This window comes from Podarcis liolepis (assembly GCF_965112155.1).
Source record: "Podarcis liolepis genome assembly, chromosome: 13".
NCBI classification, from domain to species: domain Eukaryota; kingdom Metazoa; phylum Chordata; class Lepidosauria; order Squamata; family Lacertidae; genus Podarcis; species Podarcis liolepis.
Window position 1 is genome coordinate 2,202,592 of NC_139573.1, and position 22,510 is coordinate 2,225,101.

The 22,510-nt window shown below is 49.9% G+C and overlaps 1 protein-coding gene across 1 annotated transcript in view; it reads right to left on the reverse strand.

Moving 5' to 3' along the window:
• ZAN (zonadhesin) overlaps positions 1–22,510 on the reverse strand; it is a 41,902-nt gene that overhangs the window by 9,378 nt on the left and 10,014 nt on the right. The window contains exons 7-19 of the mRNA XM_083472490.1: positions 20,412–20,614; positions 19,429–19,573; positions 16,320–16,564; positions 15,385–15,549; positions 13,209–13,336; positions 10,987–11,258; positions 8,719–8,927; positions 7,672–7,816; positions 5,384–5,634; positions 2,466–2,595; positions 1,772–1,958; positions 347–508; positions 91–221 (exon numbers count right to left, since the gene is read on the reverse strand). Of these exons, the coding sequence (XP_083328616.1) occupies positions 91–221; positions 347–508; positions 1,772–1,958; positions 2,466–2,595; positions 5,384–5,634; positions 7,672–7,816; positions 8,719–8,927; positions 10,987–11,258; positions 13,209–13,336; positions 15,385–15,549; positions 16,320–16,564; positions 19,429–19,573; positions 20,412–20,614 (2,373 nt within the window). The remainder of the gene's footprint in view (positions 1–90; positions 222–346; positions 509–1,771; positions 1,959–2,465; positions 2,596–5,383; positions 5,635–7,671; positions 7,817–8,718; positions 8,928–10,986; positions 11,259–13,208; positions 13,337–15,384; positions 15,550–16,319; positions 16,565–19,428; positions 19,574–20,411; positions 20,615–22,510) is intronic.

The following is a 22,510-nucleotide window of genomic DNA, read 5'->3' on the forward strand; positions in this document are numbered from 1 at the left end:
GACCGTCTGGCAGCATGGCATGGCTGTTGTGTTGCAGCTGGGCAAGGAAGGGTGTGAGATAGTTTTTTTTTAGATGGGGGATTCCCTTACCGCAGCCCGTCTTCTGCCTCCAGGCTCCCAGCGTGACCCCCTCCTCCTGGCAGAGCTTGGCATAGGCATCGTAATCTTGGCATAAGAGCTCAGTGTCGCCCATGAGAGCGCAGAGGTCGTACACGCAGTTCCTGGGAGAGAGAGAGAAGGAAGGAAATGGGCTCTCTTGCGCACAAATGCGCGCCTGCGTCAGCTTGCGCACGGACGCGCTCCCTTCCCAGCCGCCCGCCCACGCCTGCGCTCTGGGCACACTCACTCTTGGAAAGGGCTGGGCGACAGGACACCGTGGCAGGCGGAGAACGGCCCCTGGGGGTCAGAGAGGGCCCCACAGACGCCCGTCCCGTTGACAGATATCAGCTGCTCTGGGCTGCAGGCGACTTCAAAGCCCGACTCGACTTCATCTGATGGTTCCTCGCGCCTTTGTGGTGGGAAGAAGAAGAAAAGGAGTTTTTCCTCTCTGTATGTTTGGTTGGATGTCTCCCTGCTGTGTACAAGGTCTGAGCTGAGAAAGACAAATCCTCCCTGTTCCTTTCTCCTCAGAACATAAGAAGAGCTGCAGGATCAGGCCAAAGGGGCCCCTTTTAGTGCATCTAAACTCCCATATGACCCAACATCTTGTTCTCAAAATGATCTCAAATTATTATTATTATTAATAATAGTTTTGTTTATACCCCGCCCTCCCCGGCCAAAGCCAGGCTCAGGGCGGCTAACACCAATAAAAGCACAGTAAAAACATAATAAGGGGGAAAGGGGGGGGGGAGAGAAAACCAATGTAAAATACAGGTTAAAATGCAATTTAAAATGTAGCCCCATTTTAAAATAGCCGATAAATCCAGACCATAAAAGGGGAGGGAAACATAAGGGTCAGACCGAGTCCAAACCAAAGGCCAGGCGGAACAGCTCTGTCTTGCAGGCCCTGCGGAAAGCTGTCAAGTCCCGCAGGGCCCTAGTCTCTTGTGACAGAGCGTTCCACCAAGTCGGGGCCAGTACTAAAAAGGCCCTGGCCCTAGTTGAGACCAATCTAACCACCTTGCGACCTGGGACCTCCAGAATGTTGTCATTTGTGGACCTTAAGGTCCTCCGCGGGGCAGACCAGGAGAGGCGGTCCCGTAGGTACGTGGGTCCTAGGCCGCATAGGGCTACTGTTTTTGCTCTGTTTTGCTCAGCGTAGTGTTATCAGATGGGACGCGGGTGGCGCTGTGGGTTAAACCACAGAGTCTAGGACTTTCCGATCAGAAGGTCGGCGGTTTGAATCCCCGCAACGGGGTTAGCTCCCGTTGCTCGGTCCCTGCTCCTGCCAACCTAGCAGTTCAAAAGCACATCAAAGTGCAAGTAGATAAATAGGTACCGCTCCGGCGGGAAGGTAAACAGCGTTTCCGTGCGCTGCTCTGGTTCGCCAGAAGCGGCTTAGTCATACTGGCCACATGACCTGGAAGCTGTATGCCAGCTCCCTCAGCCAGTAAAGCAAGATGAGCGCCACAACCCCAGAGTCAGTCACGACTGGACCTAATGGTCAGGGGTCCCTTTACCTTTTAGTGTTATCAGAGCCCTGGTCCCTGTCTGCTAACAGCAAGGTCTGGTTCTCTAGGGAGTTTGAGACCCAGCTCTCTGCTTCTTGTTTAGAGATTAACTGCTGAATGAGGGAGAAGCATGAGGGACAAGAGCTGCCCCAGGGGCTGACCTGATGCGCGGATGGCTGCCAGCCTCCTTTTCTCTGCTGGGGACCATGACTTCCCAGCTGTTCCCAAAGGTGTTGAGGCTCCGGGTCCACGTTCTGTCGGGTTTCATGTACTCGTTGTTCCGCTGCCCATCGTAATTCCCGCAGAGCCCTCCCACGTAGTTCCGATAGGTGCTGGGGAGGACGATCTCTGGGTGGGGTGGAGAGAAAGAGGGGTGAAAGCAGTGACCACATCGGGGCAGCCCTAGACCGGTTGGGGTGGGGACAATCTTTGAGCCTTCCACATATTCAGATTCTGCAGTGTATTTTTTGCTCTATAAGACGCACCAGACCACAAGACGCACCTAGTTTATGGAGGAGGAAAACAAGAAAAAAAATATTCTGATTCCCAGAAGCCAGAACAGCAAGAGGGATCGCTGCGCAGTGAAAGCAGCGATCCCTCTTGCTGTTCTGGCTTCTGGGATAGCTGCACAGCCTGCATTCGCTCCATAAGACACACACACATTTCCCCTTACTTTTGAGGAGGGGAAAAGTGAGTTTTGTAGAGCAAAAAATACGAGTTTTATCGAGTTTTATAGTTTTTTATAGAGTTTTATAGTTTTATAGCAAAAAAGTGAGTTTTATAGAGCAAAAAAGTCCAGGGGGTCACGAAGAGGCGGACGCGACTAAATGACTCAACAACAACAACAATCCTCACCACCAAAATCCTGGCCATCGAAGTAAACGGAGAGCCCAAAGTCCGTTTCCACGCAGATGGTGCGGCCTCTCTGGGTGATCTGGAGCCCATCCCGGGGCGAGTACGGGGTGGTGACCATCACGCCATTTACCTGGAAAGGGCAATCGAAAAGGCGAAAGATTTATACGATGTGCGGAGAAGCCAGAGTATGTAGAAAAGCGGGATAGAGATAAGATATATGTTGAAAAATATAGTAAAGGTTCGCTATCTATGCTAACATTCGACTGACGTTGGAGAGAGACTGAGTTGAGAAATAAGACCAAGGGTACATGTTGATATAGGAATGTATTAGATAAAATGTAAAGAAATATACAATAATAAAAGCACATTCATTTGTAAAAAAAGGAATATACAACGGGATAGACAGGAAATCCAATGTGTTGGTACATATATGATTTTGGAATAGTTTTTTGTCCTTGTTTCTTTTCTTTAGGTATATAAACTGTGTACATAAACTTTGTATACATGCTGAAAATTATATTATAATAAGCCTTGCGATGTAATATGATAACGTTTACCGATGTAACATAAGAACGCTAATAAATAAATAAAACTCGAAAGAATGGGCAATCAACAGTGATCAAGGGGATGGACAAAATAAAAAAAATCCTTCCAGTAGCACCTTCAAGACCAACTAAGTTAGTTCTTGGTATGAGCTTTCGTGTGCAAGCACACTTCTTCAGATACACTGAAACAGAAGTTGCCAGATCCTTCTATATAGTGAGAAGGTGGGGAGGGGTATTACTCAGAAGGGTGGTTTTCAACAAATTTCCAACAAATCTGACATCAAGAATCACAAAACAGAGAAACCAGTAGGAGAACACTTCAATCTCCCAGGACATTCTATACAAGATCTCAAAGTAGCTGTTTTACTACAAAGGAATTTCAGAAATAGACTGGAAAGAGAAGCTGCTGAATTGCAACTCATTACCAAACTTAAAACCATGGAGAGACCTGGTCTGAACAAAGACATTGGATTCTTATCTCATTATACATGACTAAGCCATTTTTCACCTTCTCACCCCTTGCCTTTTCCTGTAAGACCTATTGCAGTCGTTAAGAGTCGTCAACAGGCTCATCTCAGCTATCTGCCAATCTCCCATTCCCACCACCCTTCTGAGTAATACCCCTCCCCACCTTCTCACTATATAGAAGGATCTGGCAACTTCTGTTTCAGTGTATCTGAAGAAGTGTGCATGCACACGAAAGCTCATACCAAGAACTAACTTAGTTGGTCTTTAAGGTGCTACTGGTAGGACCTTTTTTATTTTGACTATGGCAGACCAACACGGTTACCTATCTGTAACAAGGGATGGAGCGAAGAAAAACCTTGCAGCGTTTGGGACTGCTTCATTTAGAGAAAAGGCAGCCAAGAGGCCACATGATAGGAGTTCATAAAAATGATACGCACAGAAACTAGATAGAAAAAGGTGTGTTTTTTCCTCCGTCTCTCGTAACACTACAACACGGGTAGGCAAACTAAGGCCGCAGGGGCCAGATGCAGCCCAATCGCCTTCTAAATCCAGCCTGCGTGTTTTTACATGAGTAGAATGTGTCCTTTTCTTTAAAATGCACCTCTGGGTTATTTGTGGGGCCTGCCTGGTGTTTTTACCGTATTTTTTGCTCTATAAGACTCACTTTTCCCCTCCTAAAAAGTAAGGGGAAATGTGTGTGCGTCTTATGGAGCGAATGCAGGTTGCGCAGCTATCCCAGAAGCCAGAACAGCAAGAGGGATTGCTGCTTTAGCTGTGCAGCAATCCCTCTTGCTATTCTGACTTCGCTTCGCTGGAGAGGCGCTGCGCAGATTCAGAATATTTTTTTTCTTGTTTTCCTCCTCTAAAACTAGGTGCGTCTTATGGTCGGGTCTGTCTTATAGAGCGAAAAATACGGTACATGAGTAGAATGTGTGCTTTTATTTAAAATGCATCACTGGGTTATTTGTGGGGCATAGGAATTCGTTCATTATTATTATTTTCCAAAATATAATCCGGCCCCACACAAGGTCTGAGGGACAGTGGACTGGCCCCCTGCTGAAAACGTTTGCTGACCCCTGCACTAGAACTTGAGGGCATCCCATTAAGCCACATGTTGGACGATTAGGACAGATAGTTAAACTATGGAACTCCCTGCCACCAACATAAAGGTAAAGGTAAAGGGACCCCTGACCATTAGGTCCAGTCGTGGCCGACTCTGGGGTTGCGGCGCTCATCTCGCTTTACAGGCCAAGGGAGCCAGTGTACAGCTTCCGGGTTTGTGGCCAGCAGGACTAAGCTGCTTCTGGCGAACCAGAGCAGCACACAGAAACGCCGTTCACCTTCCCGCCGGAGCAGTACCTACTTATCTACTTGCACTGGTGTGCTTTCGAACTGCTAGGTTGGCAGGAGCAGGGAGCGAGCAACGGGAGCTCAACCCGTTGCGGGGATTCGAACCGCCGACCTTCTGACTGGCAAGTCCTAGGCTCTGTGGTTTAACCCACAGCGCCACCCGCGTCCCATTGCCACTAACACATATGGCTTCAAAAGAGGACTGGGCAAATCCATGGAGGAGGAGGGGGCTATCAGTGGCTCCTAGCTAGCATCCTGTCCTCACAGTGGCCCCTCTCCTCCACGAATCTGATCCTCTTTTAAAGCCATCTAAGTTAGTGGCTCCAGTGGCAGGGAGTTCCACAGTTAAACTCTGCACTGCGGAAAGATGGACTTCCTTTTATCTGTACAGAATATTCCAACGTTCGGCTTCACGAATCCTCATACGGCATCCGTGTTTAAGAGCAGGAGGAGGTGGAAACGCGGGTCCCCGTTTGCTCAGGGGGCAAGTGATCTGCAGGAGGGGACCCCCCCCAAAAGCCTCGCAGGGTTTTCCACGTCGTCTTGGGCTCTCACCGCCATCTTCCTCCCCTGCAACAACTGGATGCTGTAGCCGTACACCTCGACGTAGACTTCACGCAGGAAGGAGAAGCTTTGGAAAGGGAAGCGGCGGCGGTTCCTGCCCGACACGGAGAGGGGTTCGAGAGACTCCGGAAGGTCAGCCAGGGTCCTGGTCAAGGTGTAAGTGGAGCGCCCCTGGAAGTGGTGGGCGAAGTTGTCGAAAGTGTTGTAGTGCGGGTCTCCGGAAATCACGCACTGGTGGAATCCTGGGAAGGAGGAGAGCCAAGTTAGGAAAGTAAAAATTTGCGGGTGAGCATTCTGCACATGCTCAGAGGAAATGTCCTTACTGTGTCTCGAGGCCAAGCCCTTGCATTGCTATTTTTCGAATAATAATAATAATTTGTTATTTAGACCCCGCCCATCTGGCTGGGCTTCCCCAGCCACTCTGGGCGGCTTCCAAAAGAATTTTAAAATACAGTAATGCCTCAAATATTAAAAGCTTCCTTAAACAGGGCTGCCTTCAGATGTTGTCTAAAAGTCTGGTAGTTGCTGTTCTCTTTGACATCTGATGGGAGGGCATTCCACAGGGCGGGCGCCACCACCGAGAAGGCCCTCTGCCTGGTTCCCTGTAACTTGGCTTCTCGCAGGGAGGGAACCACCAGAAGGCCCTCGGAGCTGGACCTCAGTGTCCAAGCTGAGCAATGGGGGTGGAGACGCTCCTTCGAAATGTTAATTGGGGGTGGTGGGATGCAAAAATAAATTTAATACGACCAACTGATACCCCTAAATGTAAACCATATTTTAAATATATGAATGAGCCCTAAATTGGTACCATCCAGGTATCTTGGACTGACAATTCCCATCAGCCCCACCTGTACTTTTTCTCAAAAATCTGAAGCCCATATCACTGACAACCTTTCTGAGTGAATATCTGCAGGGTTTTCGATTCCTGACAAATACAGTTTTCTCGCTCTGTAATAAGGCCATGACGTTCTCGGAAGCAGCCATTCCTTCCGGAATCACAGTCCTTTTTGACAAGGCCCCCATTGCAGGGGAGATTTCCCCACCATCTCTGCCAACCGATGGGCACCTATGGATTCTCCCTGTTCTTGGCAACATGGCATCTTTCTCAGCACCACCACCAGTGCCGTGTTAGGCTTTAGGTAACGGGACCCCTGACCATGAGGTCCAGTCGTGGCTGACTCTGGGGTTGCGGCTCTCATCTCGCTTTGTTGGCCAAGGGAGCCGGCGTACAGCTTCCGGGTCATGTGGCCAGCAGGACTAAGCTGCTTCTGGCGAACCAGAGCAGCGCACGGAAACGCCGTTTACCTTCCCGCCAGAGCGGTACCTATTTATCTACTTGCACTTTGCCGTGCTTTTGAACTGCTAGGTTGGCAGGAGCTGGGACCGAGCAACGGGAGCTCACCCCGTCACGGGGATTCGAACCGCCGACCTTCTGATCGGCAAACCCTAGGCTCTGTGGTTTAACCCACAGCGCCACCTGCATCCCCATGAGTTAGGCTTTAGGTCTGCACAATTAACACACAATAAACGCCCTAACGCAACATCACCACCAAAAAGAGAAACACGGATGTTGTGCTGCTTGGAAAGTGATGGGGAGAACTACTTGAAATGTGTGGGGTGAATGAATGATCAACTGGAAGACCAGCGGGTGCAGAATGCCGCAGCGAGGCTCCTTACAGGGTCCTTGCCACGGGATCATATTCACCCGGTGCTATACCAACTGCACTGGCTCCCGGTGGAGTACAGGGTCAGGTTGAAGGTGCTGGTTTTGACCTTTAAAGCCCTATGCGGCCTAGGACCCTCGTACCTACGGGACCGCCTCTCCTGGTATGCCCCACGGAGGACCTTGAGGAGGAGATAAGGGATGCTAGCGATAAAGGAGGCTGCCTGGGAGGGGGGGAGGTAAAAGCCCATGGATCCTCAGGATTTTTGCACTGGGTCACCCCAAATTCACCATCCGATCACATGTCTGTGGCCACAGCATGAACCTCAAAAATCATACATCCACTGTTTTGTTCAGAATATTTTTTTTCCTTGTTTTCCTTCTCTAATTCGTGTGTCTTATGGTCAGGTGCGTCTTATGGAGCGAAAAATACGGTCTCCAAGGGCAGCCCCAGAGTAGAGTGCGTTGCGGTAGTCCAGCCTAGGCAGCTGGAGAACTACTTCCTTTCCCAACGGCTGGACCGACTGAACCTGCCTGGGTGCTGCTGCTCTCCCAGTTCCCCTCCTCTCCGCCATCTCAGCCCCCCCTCCCACTGCTGCCCCCGCTTCCCACTCACTGTTTGGGCGGCAGTAGTGAAGCCCCGCGCTGCTGAGGGCGCACACAGACCCATCCAGGCACCGGAAGGACTGGCAGGTGATCTTCCCGTTCCCGAGGCAGGTGCAGCGGTCGAGGCAATTGGCCGTCACCCAGGTTTCTCCAGGCTGCAAAGGCAGAGGGGAGGCAGTTAGGGGGCTACGTCAAGACCCGTCCCCAACTCTGCAAGGCAGGTGTCATGTACTGAGTTGAACAGGATCCAAAATGCAGCAGTCTGATTGGTCCTAGAACAATAGGATTCAGAATGCAGCAGTCTGATTGGTCCTAGAAGAATAGGATTCAGAATGCAGCAGTCTGATTGGCCCTAGAACAATAGGATCCAGAATGCAGCAGTCTGATTGGTCCTAGAACAATAGGATTCAGAATGCAGCAGTCTGATTGGCCCTAGAACAATAGGATCCAAAATGCAGCAGTCTGATTGGTTCTAGAACAATAGGATTCAGAATGCAGCAGTCTGATTGGTCCACAGGAGCCACCCAATCCAGCTCCAGGTAGAAGTGAATCTGCAACCTGATTGGCCTACAGGTGAATCCCGGAATTAGCCAATCACGTGGGGCCCATTGTGTAAATAATGTATATAAAGCAGACATTCTGGGGGAACTTCCATTCCTCCTCACCACTATGAGCTGAATAAAGAGCATGAAATCCACTCTCAACTCTGAGTATATTTCAGCAGGTCATATTTCTCCCATCGCCCAACAGAGGCTTGACCTCAAAACATCACGTTTAATAAATGATTTGCAGAAGCTATTGTGAGAGTGGCAGCTTCTTCGTTATCTGGACTTCTTCGTTATCTGGACTTCTTCGTCCGGCTTCTCTTAGGAGCATCAGCCCGACGGCAACCAAGCCCCATGTTCCACACTACTATTCCCATCAGCCCCAGACCCTTAATCTGAGGGTCCTGTGTTCGAGTCTCACACTGGGCAAAAGATTCCTGCGTTGCAACTCTGACAATTCTACGACTGCCGGCCGGCTGCTGCGACCGTGCTGGGAGTTCCCTTCCACTTACGTTGTAGTACTCGTTCTGGGTGCTCACACACCCGCAGTCCCGCATCAAGATGCAGCTGTCGTCGCTCAGCACGTAGCCCCGGTCGCAGGCGCACCCCTCCACGCAGATCGTGGGGCGCTGGCAGCTGGCTGGGGCGTAGAGGTTGGAGCAGGTGGCCGGGCAGGGAGAGGAGCACTCGGTGTAGTGGCTGTGAGCCGGGCAGGGCAGGGCTGCAGGGGAAGGAAGGGGGAGGCGGGGAAGAGGAGACGGGGGCTTTTAGGAATAGAGGTGTTTTCTACGTACTACGTAAAGAGCGTGGCTCTTTTAGGTGCTAATAGGTCGCTTTCCCCCGCAATCAGCTGGGAGCATAAAAAAGAAGGGGTTTGCTATGGCACCTGCTCCTTACGTTGAGAGCACTCTTATACTGCAGCTTTCCTCCCAAAGAACCCTGGGAACTGTAGTTTGTTCAGGGCGCTGAGCTCAACGAGCTGAAATTCCCAGCACCCGCAACAAAATTTTTGTATTGATTTATTGATTGAATTTATACCCCTCCCTCCCTCCCAAAAAAACCCCTGGGAACTGTATTTTCTCAGGGGCGTTGAGCTCACCGAGCTACAATTCCCAGCGCCCTCAACAATTTGATTGATTGATTGAGTTACAATTAAAAACATAGTTTCATCCAGTGATCTCAGGGGGGCCAGACACAGTATCCTTCAGCCCCCAAATATTTCCACATTTCCTTGGATTTCCCATGACTGTTAAAAGTGTTTTAATAGTGCTTAAAATGTTCTATGGGGCCGTGACCTTTAATAGTACTATGCCATCCACCAGTGCCCAGGATCTACAATAGTAATTAAAAGTTGGTCCCGTAATGAATGTTAGAATGATGTTGGATTGAAGTTAAGTGGTTTTTAGCAGCAATGTTATAAAGGAATATGTAAAAATGGATTGTTAACAGGTGATAATTTAAAGCTATAATATATTAAGATAAAAGATTAAGATAAAATCAAAGAGGGAAAGGAATTGCTGAATTAACTAATTGAACTGGAATACAAAAAAGGGAGGTGTGAGGAGGTCAGGGAAACAAGAAAATGAAAGATAAGATATGGAAAGACTGACTTGTTTTTAACTGTTTTTACCTTGTATTTTTATTTTTGGGTTTTTTTGTTTATTTTCTTTTACTCTTTTCTCTTATTTTTGTAATATGCTGAAACTTTAATAAATATCTTAAATATATAAAAAAGAACCAAGTGAAATCAGCCAAAAAAAAAGTTGGTCCTGTGCAGCGATAAAGGCCACCTGCCTCTTTAATTAAAAGATTCCTCCTTTCAGGTTCAGCTTCTGCAATTGCTTCTGGCTTGGCAGCAAGGGTTCTTCGTGAGGAACCCTTTTAGCAGCTCATCAAACGGCCCTGAGCTTGCAAGCCTCTGGAGAGAGGCCTCCTCACTGTTAGAATTCCTGCTCCATGATTGCAGTCATGGGATTGTTGTCTATCACAGGACGGTATATGTTTTGACTCCAGGAGACAGGATGTTTGTGTTCCTGTGTTCCGTGAAGTGGGACTATTGTCCTTTTTTCTTTTTCTCTTTGCTCTCTGATGCTGCTAGAGAGAGAGAGGGAGCCATGTTGTAGTGCTCCGTGTGTGTTTATATGTAAATAAAGTAGATTAGCCAAAATGCTAGGGACGCGGGTGGCGCTGTGGGTTAAACCACAGAGCCCAGGGCTTGCTGATCAGAAGGTCGGCGGTTCGAATCCCCGCAATGACGGGGTGAGCTCCTGTTGCTCGGTCCCTGCTCCTGCCCACCTAGAAGTTTGAAAGCACGTCAAAGCGCAAGTAGATAAATAGGTACCACTCCGGCAGGAAGGTAAACGGCGTTTCCGTGCGCTGCTCTGGTTCGCCACAAGCGGCTTAGTCCTGCTGGCCACATGACCTGGAAGCTGTACGCCGGCTCCATCGGCCAATAAAGCGAGATGAGCGCCGCAACCCCAGAGTCGGCCACGACTGGACCTAATGGTCAGGGGTCCCATTACCTAACCAAAATGCTGAGTTGCTAAGGTCTGTCATGCAAGAACTGCGCAAACTCTGCGGATCCCTAAGCGCGCCGGTGTCAGTTGGCATTGGTCGCTGTGATGTTCGGGCTGAAGAAAGCTTTTGAAGCTCCCAATCGATCGACCAGGAGGGAGGGAACATGCCAGTCGGGCATGTGTCTCTGCCAAGGGTCCTACTCGAGTGTAGGCTGAACTCCTGACACTCAGTGTGAGGTGCTTTGGGGGGGGTCTTTGACTCACGGCAGAAGGTGCTGTTCCTCCAGGAGATGCTGTCCACGCCTTGGCTCTTGCAGGCCTCCACGTAGGACTGGATGTTGTCGCAGAGCACGGAGGCCATGCCCTGGTACTCGCACATGTCGTACAGGCAGTTCTGGAAAAAGGGCTGGGGGTCGATGGTGCTGTGACAGGCCTGGTACTTGGGCCCCAGGATCTCACGGCACTGGCCACGAAGGTGCTCCATCTCCTGGGCCGAGCAGGGGGGCTCCAGGTCCTCGCGGTCGTCTGGCTGGCAGCTGGGGGCAGAAGGAGGGGGCGAGTGTGTTGTTTGTTCATTTTACATCTAACAGAACTGTAGGGTTGGAAGGGACCCCCAAGGGCCATCTTTTTTTTTTTAATTTTTATTGGGTTTTCACAATTTATATAAACACACAATACACAACACAGACACACAAACACAAAGACAAACATGCATAATTTCACACCCTTACTTTCTTAACCACTTTCCCTGACTTCCCCGCACCTCCCCTTCTTGCATCCTAATTCCAATAGTTAACTCAGCAAGTTCTTGTCTCCCACCTTTACCTTATTATTATTTTACTTAATTCTTCTTAATTAACCAAATTTAACTTATAAACCTCAATTAGACCGCTATACTCATCATTTATGTCCTTTTCTAAGGTCGACCCAAGTTCCCTTCCACAGATTTCCCAATTTTTATATAAAATACAAAACATACTAACAAAAGACAACATAAAATTATACACCCTTTGGATTAAAAAACTCTCGCCCCCCCCCTTTCCCGGTTTCGATCCCCAAAGAATATCCACAGTCTATCGCCCCCAAGGGCCATCTAGACCAGCCCCCCGCAATGCAGGAATGACAACTAAGGAATTTGAACCCCACCTATTCTCCCCCAAGGAGCTTAGGGGTTCTCCCCATTTTATTCTCACAACGACCCTGCAAGGTGGGTAAGGCTGAGGGTGACTGGCCCCCAAGGTCCTCCAGGGAGCTTCGTAGTGGCCATGGGGAGATTCGAACCCTGCTCCCTCCCAGGTCCTAGTTTGACCCTCTGGCCGATGGGATGGGGAAATAACTGGTCTGGGAAGAACTTAACTCGCCCGTCATTAATCACACAACATAGATGATAATGTAGGGGAAAGCTTTCTGTCAAAGAATCACAGGGTTGTTGGCAGGGACCCCCAGCGGTCATCCAGTCCAACCCCCTGAAATGGAGGAATCGCAGCTAAAAAATCCCTTGCAGATGGCCGCCCAACCTCTACTTAAAGCAGAGAACCACCACCTTCCAAGGAAGTCTGAAAGTTCTTCCTAATGTCTAGTCGGAATCGCATTTCTTGTAACTTTTAAGCCATCCTGGAGCAGGAAAAAACAAGCTTGATCCATCTTCCATGTGACGTCCCTTCAGATTTTTTGGAGATGGCTAACCTATCCCCTCTCAGCCTACCGTTCTCTAGGCTAAAGATACCCACCTAGCTCCACCGTTCTTTATCAGGCCCTCGGTCACCTTGGTGGCAGCCATTTTGTGTTTCGCCACCGCCACAGCGGCCATTTTACGACTGCCGCCCGCGGCAACCTCCTCAAAACCCTCGCTGTGTACACAGGCCCTCAAAGGCAGCCCAAGGGAGTTAATAATAATAAATTTTATTTATACCCCGCCCATAGCTGTCAACCGTCCCTTATTTGGCGGGACAGTCCCTCATCCCAGCGCCCTGTCCCGCTGCTGCCCCTTATTGATGATGTCCCTTAAATTTCCCGGGTTTCAAAGGAAGCAGCTCCTCTCCCTCCCTCCCTGCCGGCCAGGGAGGAGGGAGGCTCCAGCTGTGTTGCTTGGCTGCGTTGCTCACCCAATAAGGAGTCTGAGAACGACTGGGGGGTGGAGCTTGCATGCCTTGTGCCGATCAAGTCGGCCGCCTTGCCTGGGGGCTCGCCTTTGCTCAGCGCTTCCCAGCGGAGAGGGGACGGTGGTTTTCCTTGCTGCATCCCCTTTGCCGGGTTGCTGCGCTGTGGGAACCACTGCTTGAGGCTTCGTTTGGCTGCTGGCTGGGCTTCCTGCCTTTGGCTCAGAAGTAGAACATACCTGTGTTCCGAAAATCCCTTATTTTGGCTGCTGGTCCCTTATTTTTGAGGCTGCTGGTCCCTTATTTTCAAATCTGTAAGTTGACAGCTATGACCCTCCCTGGCCAGAATGCTCTAGGCCGCGCCATTGCACGCCCCTGCCTCCTCACCCTGGGTCAGCATCTCCCGGTGCCTTCCAGCTGTTCCCAAACTGACTGGCGTTGGTGGCCAAGTGCCCGTTCGGCATCAGGAGGTCATCTCCGCTCTGGTTGTTGAAGCTGCCGCACATCCCACACACCTGGGGATGGGAAGGGGGAAGTTATGGTTTTTGTGCAGGACACATTAAATCGGCAGGGAGAGGGAAAACCAACAGGGAGGCTCTCGGGGCGCAGGTGGGATCCAGAAACCATTTAGACTTGGAGATAAAAGCAGACCCTCCAAGTGTCCCTGTTTCCAATGGATTTCTGATAGCTTTAAGGAGCAGGTTTTCACTGTGGTCTAAACCACAGAGCCTAGGGCCTGCTGATAGGAAGGTTGGCGGTTCGATTCCCCGCATTGACGGGGTGAGCTCCCGTTGCTCAGTCCCTGCTCCTGCCAACCTAGCAGTTCGAAAGCACTAAGTGCAAGTAGATAAATAGGTACCACTCCGGCAGGAAGGTAAACGGCGTTTCCGTGCGCTGCTCTGGTTCGCCAGAAGCGGCTTAGTCCTGCTGGCCACATGACCCAGAAGCTGTACGCCGGCTCCCTCGGCCAGTAAACCAAGATTAGCGCTGCAACCCCAGAGTCGTTTGCGATTGCACTTAAAAGAAAAAAGGTAAAGGACCCCTGACAGTTAACTTTCATGGGGGGGAAATGGTGGGTTGAAAGAAAAAGTGCTTCGAAAAAGACTGGAAAAGTCTAAAGTGCAGAGGAAAATTTGCATAGGTGCTCAGGATGATAAACAAAGCAAAACTGGTCAAAAAAGATGGCAAGGGGGTTTCAGAGGGGAAGGTGGTATGTGGCAGAGGGTCAAAGGGCTGGGTGGGCTGGGTGACGAGCGGCATATGGAGGAAAAACTTAAAACACATTGCAGGATTCCCAAAAATTAGGCCAGAAGCAATGGTACTTCATCCAGCAGAGCTTTGCTGCTACTGAAGGCAAGAACATAATGGTCACAAATCCAATACATTCAGGATTGGCACTGTCCATAAAAAATCCAGTTGCAGCAGACTTCAAACTTATAACTTATAATAAGACAAAAACATAGCACTACATACAAAATAGGACACCACACCAGAAGAAAAGGAGACAGAAAGAGAAAGTGAAACCCAGCCTGCTTCTAGCCTGACTATTATAGTCAGAGTGACCTTGACAGAAAGATAATTCTGGGCTGCATCAATAGGAGCATAGCATCTAGATCAAGGGAAGTAATAGTGCCACTGTATTCTGCTCTGGTCAGACCTCACCTGGAGTACTGTGTCCAGTTCTGGGCACCACAGTTCAAGAAGGACACTGACCAACTGGAACGTGTCCAGAGGAGGGCAACCAAAATGGTCAAAGGCCTGGAAACGATGCCTTATGAGGAACGGCTAAGGGAGCTGGGCATGTTTAGCCTGGAGAAGAGGAGGTTAAGGGGTGATATGATAGCCATGTTCAAATATAGAAAAGGATGTCACATAGAGGAGGGAGAAAGGTTGTTTTCTGCTGCTCCAGAGAAGCGGACACGGAGCAATGGATCCAAACTACAAGAAAGAAGATTCCACCTAAACATTAGAAAGAACTTCCTGACAGTAAGAGCTGTTCGACAGTGGAATTTGCTGCCCAGGAGTGTGGTGGAGTCTCCTCCTTTGGAGGTCTTTAAGCAGAGGCTTGACAACCATATGTCAGGAGTGCTCTGATGGTGTTTCCTGCTTGGCAGGGGGTTGGACTCGATGGCCCTTGTGGTCTCTTCCAACTCTAGGATTCTATGATTCTATGATAATAGAACCAGTTTAAACCAGCTGTACTCAGCTTCTCGGAAGGTATATAACCCAAACAAGAACCTTCTTTCACACAGAGAAGAAACCTTCCAGAACCCTCTTGAATTAAGCAGAACAGGATAGATCTCTACACATCAGATCAATACTTTTTGGACGAAGAAATGCAAACTGACACTGGGCGTGTAGGTAAGAACACAAGAACAGGATGCTGGATCAGGCCCACAGCCCCTCTAGTCCAGCATCCTGTTCTCACAGTGGCCAACCAGATGCCCATTTTGGGAAACCCGCAAGCAGGATCCGAGCGTAAGAGCAACTCTCCCTTCCTGGGGCTTCCAGCAATTGGCCTTCGGAAGCAGAGCGCAGCCATCGCGGCTGAGTCGCGAGTTACCTTGTCAAAGTAAGTTCCAGGCAGCTGGATCTCCAGGTGATGGTTTCCGTCAAACTTGACCACCAGCCCGAAATCGGTCTCCAGGACCACGTAGATCCCGCTGGTGGTGATGGAGACGCCAGGAATGCGGCCCTCCACGGGGGTCCGGACACGTTGGCCATCAATCTGTGGCGAGACGAGAGATCGAGGTGGAACAAGGCTGTCTTCATTCATTCATTCATTCCTGTACATCTATATCCCATCTCCCCACCACCCAAGAATTTGTTTAATCCTCTTTTGAAGCACCTTTTAAAGCAGGGACGCAGGTGGCACTGTGATCTAAACCACAGAGCCTAGGACTTGCTGATCAGAAGGTCAGCAGTTCGAATCCTTGCGACAGGGTGAGCTCCCTTTGCTCTGTCCCTGCTCCTGCCAACCTAGCAGTTCGAAAGCACACCAGTGCAAGTAGCTAAATAGGTACCGCTCTGGCGGGAAGGTAAACGCTGTTTCCGTGCGCTGCTCTGGTTCGCCAGAAGCGGCTTAGTCCTGCTGGCCACATGACCCGGAAGCTGTACGCCGGCTCCCTCGGCCAATAAAGCGATATGAGCGCTGCAACCCCAGAGTCGGCCACGACTGGACCTAATGGTCAGGGGTCCCTTTACCCTTTACCTTTATATCCCATCTCCCCACCACCCAAGAATTTATTTAATCCTCTTTTAAAGCCATCTAGCTTTGCTGTCATCACTGCCCCCTGTGGCAGGGAGTTCCATAGTTTAGCTACGCCCTGCGTGAAGAATGACTTTCTTTTTTACCTGTACTGAACCTTCCGACGTTCGACATCCTCCACAGGAGCCCTCCCTGCCCCCCCCCATAAAAAGAAGACAACCTTGCAGACACCCCCCACCCCGCAAACGACCACTGCTTCTGCCCTCCTGCATTCGGGCAAGATCCCTTACCAGCACCCGCCGACTTTTCTGCAGGGTGACCGTGGCTCCGGCAACCTCCACGGTCACGAGGCGGAGGTAGGAGGCTTCGGGCTGGCCCCGCTCCTCGTTCTTGGCGGTGATGTTGAAGGCCGGGAGGCGGGGGTCGGCGTGGCACAGCGTCACCAAGGTGTATGTGCAGGTGCCCATGAAGGAGACCATGGTGCCATCGAAAGTGTAATAGTGGGGGTCCCCGGCCACGTGGCAGGCAGCCACTCCTGGAGGACAAAGGGACACAAGGCATCAGCCCCCTTCTCTTATTGCGTTTATCTGTATTATTTAGAGTATGCATGTCTGATGAAGCCCAGCAGGGCAAAACAAGGTATTATTCCAGGAATCTTTGTCTTAAGTTCTTTTGTCTGATGCCTGAATAGAGCAACTATATTTTGCAAAGGCATACAGTGTTGCCCCGCAAGACGAATGCCTCGGAAGACGGAAAACTCGCTAGACGAAAGAGTTTTCCGTTTTGGAGGTGCTTCGCAAAACGAATTTCCTATGGGCTTGCTTCGCAAGACGACAATGTCTTGCGAGTTCCTGCTGGTTTCCCCCCCCCCTTTTTCTAAGCCACTAAGCCGCTTATCAGCTGATCCAATCAGCAGATAAGCCGCTAAAAGCCGCTAATAGCGCTAATCCGTCAATGGGCTTGCTTCGCAAGACGAAAAAACCGCTAGACGAAGAGAATCACAGAATGGATTCTTTTCGTCTTGCGAGGCACCACTGTATGTGGAACATTACAAAGAACAAGTTCATTTTCTGCAAGTACTGCTTCTTAAAGTTGTCGCGTCTGACACTAATAAGCTAACACCAATAAGCTTCGTATTGATGCTTTTGAATTACGGTGCTGGAGGAGACTAAATGACCAAACAACAACAAAAATAGGGGACATCTTATACACAGAGGTGTAAATTGCCGTGTTGGCACTTTGCAATAAATAAGTGGGTTTTGGGTTGCAGTTTGGGCGCTCAGTCTCTAAAAGGTTCGCCACCACTGATCTAGGGGGATCCAGTTCCCTTCCCAACACCAGGGATCCAGTTGTGCCCTCTCAACATGAGATTTCAAAGCCAGACGCTCTATGAAGCTGGCCAGCCTGGCTGATTCTTGGTGAGTGTTGTTGTTTAGTCGCTTAGTTGTGTCTGACTCTTTGTGACCCCATGGACCAGAGCACGCCAAGTTTTACTTGGTGAGTAAACTTGATATAAGCTAAGATTGGTTCCATTTTAGAGCCACGGTGTTCAGGTTTGTTTTGCATTCTGTTTTGACCTTCTGCCTGCTTTCCTCCTACCATTTATTCCTAATAAAGTTCCTTCATTTCACCGCTGAAGCGCATGTTGTTGCCAACTCCAGGGTTTCGGAATCCCCACCTGCCCAGGCGCTTGGCATTTGGGCTACCGGGAATTTGGGATTGGCGTTGCAAGCGGCCAGAGCGCTCTTCTGAGGTCTGGGAGAGACTCAGAGAGAGCATGGGCTGGCTCTACACTCCGAGTAAACCCCAGAGGTGCAGGTTGGACCGAGGAGTGCTGGAGCGCTGGCTCACAACCTTTATAAAAGGAATTGCTTTGGTGCGCCCCAGGTCCCCCCCCCATCGTTTTGTTGTTGTTTAGTCGTTTAGTGGTGTCCGCCTCTTCGTGACCCCCTGGACCAGAGCACACCAGGCCCTCCTGTCTTCCACTGCCTCCCTCATGCTGGTAGCTTTGAGAACACTGTCCCACCATCTCGTCCTCCGTCGTCCCCTTCTCCTTGTGCCCCCCATCTTTCCCAACATCAGGGTCTTTTCCAGGGAGTCTTCTCTTCTCATGAGGTGGCCAAAGTCTTGGAGCCTCAGCTTCAGGATCTGTCCTTCCAGGGAGCACTCAGGGCTGATTTCCTTCAGAATGGAGAGGTTTGCCCCCCTTACGCTCCTTTAATCTGCAGGTGTGCAATACTCTAGTTGGGGATCCATTGTCCAGAGGACGCAGCTGGCTCTGGTGTGGTGGTCATGTGGGATTGCTATGAGGAATTGTGAAAAATGCAGCAAGCCATTGTGTCAGCAATGAAAGCATGGCGTTGACTGGGTTTGAGTCATTGACGATAATTTCTGATCAAATCCCACGAGCCTCTGCATTTCTGCCCTGTTTTTTCTACTGTCCATTTCTCTACGCCTGACAGGCACGTATAAGCATTCTAAAACACAGACCAGTTGCTTCACTAGGCACCCTGGGCCATAAAGTTAGGAGGTAGCTTTGATGTAGCTTTTGTTAATCTTTAGGTAGATACTATCTGATCCCCACCTATCTGATCTGATCCTATCTGATCGCCGAAGAATTGATGCTTTTGAATTATGGTCCTGGAGAGTCCCATGGATTGCAAGAAGATCAAACCAATCCATTCTGAAGGAAATCAGCCCTGAGTGCTCACTGGAAGGACAGATCCTGAAGCTGAGGCTCCAAGACTTTGGCCACTTCATGAGAAGAGAAGATTCCCTGGAAAAGACCCTGATGTTGGGAAAGGTGGAGGGCACAAGGAGAAGGGGAGGACGGAGGACGAGATGGTGGGACAGTGTTCTCGAAGCTACCAACATGAGTTTGACCAAACTGCGGGAGGCAGTGGAAGACAGGAGGGCCTGGCGTGCTCTGGTCCAAGGGGTCACGAAGAGGCGGACACCACTAAGCGACTAAACAACAACAACAGATACCATCTTGCCTTGCCTGTCCTTCCTTTCCTTTTCACTGCCTGTTTATGACCTTCGGGGTTTTCTAAATGCGTTCCTCCTTGATTCCTGTTTTATTTAGACTGAACATGTATGCATACTCCAAGTAGTCTTTGTAGTTAAAAGTATTTCTCTGATCTAACTTACTCCCACGTGGTAGGTTTTTTTGAAATGCTCAGAGGAAATCTGATTGGTTCTTATGAACACTGTGTAAAAAGTTCTTTTGTGAATAAAACGACCTGGGCCAAGGGGTGGAGAGGATTATTATTGGCACTTCCTCCCAGAGTCTTGCTGGCCAAGCCTTGTGTGTATTTTATTAATCAGGGTCCAATCCTTCCTTTGCCTTCGGAACGCAATGCTCTGGGAAGGAGGCCAGGAGAGAAAAGGGGGTCTTACCGGTGTCTTGGCAACCCAGGAGGCCCTCCACCGGCTGACATTCCTGAACGGGACTGCAGCTCCACTCTTCGCAGGTGATGTTGTTGAGAGGCGCACAGGTACAGCGCTGGGTGCAGTTGCTGTTCCCCATCCAGCTCTCACCAACCTGAGGAGCAGGGAGGGGGGAGGGTCAGTGGGGAAAGGACCCAGGTGTCCTGCTGTGAACCCCACCCACCGCCCTTCCCCACCTTGAGGAGCACCCAAGAATCTTCACTTCCAGGACCCTAGAGCAGGTTACACGAAGGATCCCCTGGAACAGGCGGATCACTGCTCGTGGTTCTGCACCCTACAGGGTGGTGACCCAAAAATGGGTATTTTGGGGAGAAGGGATGCTTGTCTGCCTTGCTTATGCCACTCGCTAAAGCACCATGAGATGAAGGAAGATAATGAGATAATGGTCAAAGGCCTGGAAACGATGCCTTATGAGGAACGGCTAAGGGAGCTGAGCATGTTTAGCCTGGAGAAGAAGAGGTTAAGGGGTGATATGATAGCCATGTTCAAATATATAAAAGGATGTCACATAGAGGAGGGAGAAAGGTTGTTTTCTGCTGCTCCAGAGAAGCGGACACGGAGCAATGGATCGAAACTACAAGAAAGATTCCACCTAAACATTAGGAAGAACTTCCTGACAGTAAGAGCTGTTCGACAGTGGAATTTGCTGCCAAGGAGTGTGGTGGAGTCTCCTCCTTTGGAGGTCTTTAAGCAGAGGCTTGACCACCATATGTCAGGAGTGCTCTGATGGTGTTTCCTGCTTGGCAGGGGGTTGGACTCGATGGCCCTTGTGGTCTCTTCCAACTCAAGGATTCTATGATTCTAAGCCAGGAAGAACAGGCCTCTCTTTTCACAAAACCCAGGAATCTTGGGTCATCTGGAGGAGGCAAACCCCTCTGTCCCCCTCCCTCTTGCCAGAAGGTACTGACCGCTTGGGTCCCCCCACTTCTCACCGGATGGTATTGGCCGCCGGGGTCTGTGCAGCCACACTGGCCCAGGGGGACACACTGGTCTCCGCTGAGGACGAAGCCCTCGTTGCAGACGCAGCCCTCCACGCAGGGCAGGTTGCAGCTGTTCCGGGAGGGGGGCTCCGTGCAGGTGGCAGGGCAGGCTGGTCCACAAGATGTGTAGTTGCTGCCCGGAGGGCAGTTCAGGGCTGGAGGAAGAAGGAGAGAAAGAAAGAAAGAAAGAAAGAAAGAAAGAAAGAAAGAAAGAAAGAAAGATTGAATAAAGCAATGATACTGTCCTCCTTTGAGAAATACATACCTGGACTTGTTTTGCAGGAGACTTTGTGGATATTTAAGTTATAATTAGAAAAATCTTAATAATTATTCATCAAGGAGACAGCTTATAAGAAGTAAATAAGGAGGCCAGATACAGGATAAAGGAAGTCTTTTATTTGGTTGTTTGTATTGTTGTATGTTATGCTTATTATATGTTATGTTCACGTTTAATGAGGGTGGATTTCTGTATGGGGGGTGGGGGGTTTATGTTATGTTGTAAATAAAATTTCCAATAAAAATTTATTAAGTAATAAAAAAAGAGAAGAAGAGTTTATTTATTTTGCAACTCAAGCATATTTTATTGCTTCCTGTTCCCCACTAACTCCAGCCACGTTGAGCAGGAAGCAATAGAGCAGTTTGAACCTACAAACAAGAAGCTTTTAATCAAAGGCACAGTAGCCTTTGAAGTCTTTCAATGGTGCTTTGCTGATCTGAGCAAAGTCCGACACGGCACTTGGGCGATATAGCCGAAAACAAATACCGTATTTTTCGCCCTATAGGACGCACTTTTTCCCCTCCAGAAATGAAGGGGAAATCTGTGTGCGTCCTATGGGGCGAATACAGGCTTTCGCTGAAGCTTGGAGAGAGAGAGGGGTCGGTGTGCACCGACCCCTCTCACTCTCCAGGCTTCAGGAAGCTATCAGCAAGCCTGGGGAGCCCGCGGGAGTTCCCGCAGGGCTCCCCAGGCTGCGGATAGCAGCCTGCTGCCCGGCATGTGGGGCACCCTGAAGCAGAGCGCCCCTCGTGCCGGGCAGACATCGGCCAGCCCCACAAGCTCGGGGGACAGCGGGGAGGCGCAGCGCCGCCATCCCGCTGTTCCCCGACCTGGTTTTGGGGGGGAAATAAAGGGGGGGAAATTCATTTATTCCCCCCCCCCCGAAAAACTAGGTGCGTCCTATGGGACGGAGCGTCCTATGGGAGGAAAAATACGGTAAATAAAAGCTACGAATAAGGTCCCAAGGAGCAACGGGGGCACACAGAAGGTTTATCCACAAGATACCACCGGTGCCACCATTTAGAAAATGGTAGCATGGCAGGCTCTGTAGTGCCTTTGTGATTTGCTCTCATTTTAGCTCATTGTATAAGAACGTGAGAAGAGCGCGCAGGATCACACCAAAGAGGGCCCATTTGGTCCAGTTCTCACAGTGGCCGACCAGGCGCCCCTGTTAGTCTGGCAGCCACAGTCTAGCAGCCAAGCACTCTGCATTCTCCGGAGCCTGGGAACCCGATCACAGCGACTGGGCCCCATAACCAGATGTGCGTACGGCCCCTTCGCGTACGCAGAGTCCGAAGGAGAAACCTGCAAGCAGGAATCTGGACTCAAGAGCCCTCTCCCCTGTAGTGATCAGGTGGGGTTGCTATGAGGGATTATGAAATATGGAGCATGCCATTGTGACCGTGATGAAAGCATGGCGTTGACTGGGTTTGATTCATTGACAATAATATCTGATCAAATCTCACAAGCCTCTGCATCTCTGCACGTTTTCTCTACTGTTCATTTTCTCTGCCTGACAGGCACATATCAGCATTCTGAAACACAGGCCGGTTGCTTCATCAGGCATCCTGAGCCATAAAGATAGGAGGTAACATTGATGGAGTTTGTTAATCTTTAGGTAGATCTGAAGGGCCAGGAAGAGAGTTCACAAGGAGATGGTAAATACGATTTCCTTGCCATCCTTCCTTCCTTTCCTGCCTGTTTATGATGTCTGGGGTTTTGCTGAATGCATTCCTCTAGTCCTGTGTTATTTACTCCAGAATGTATGCATGCT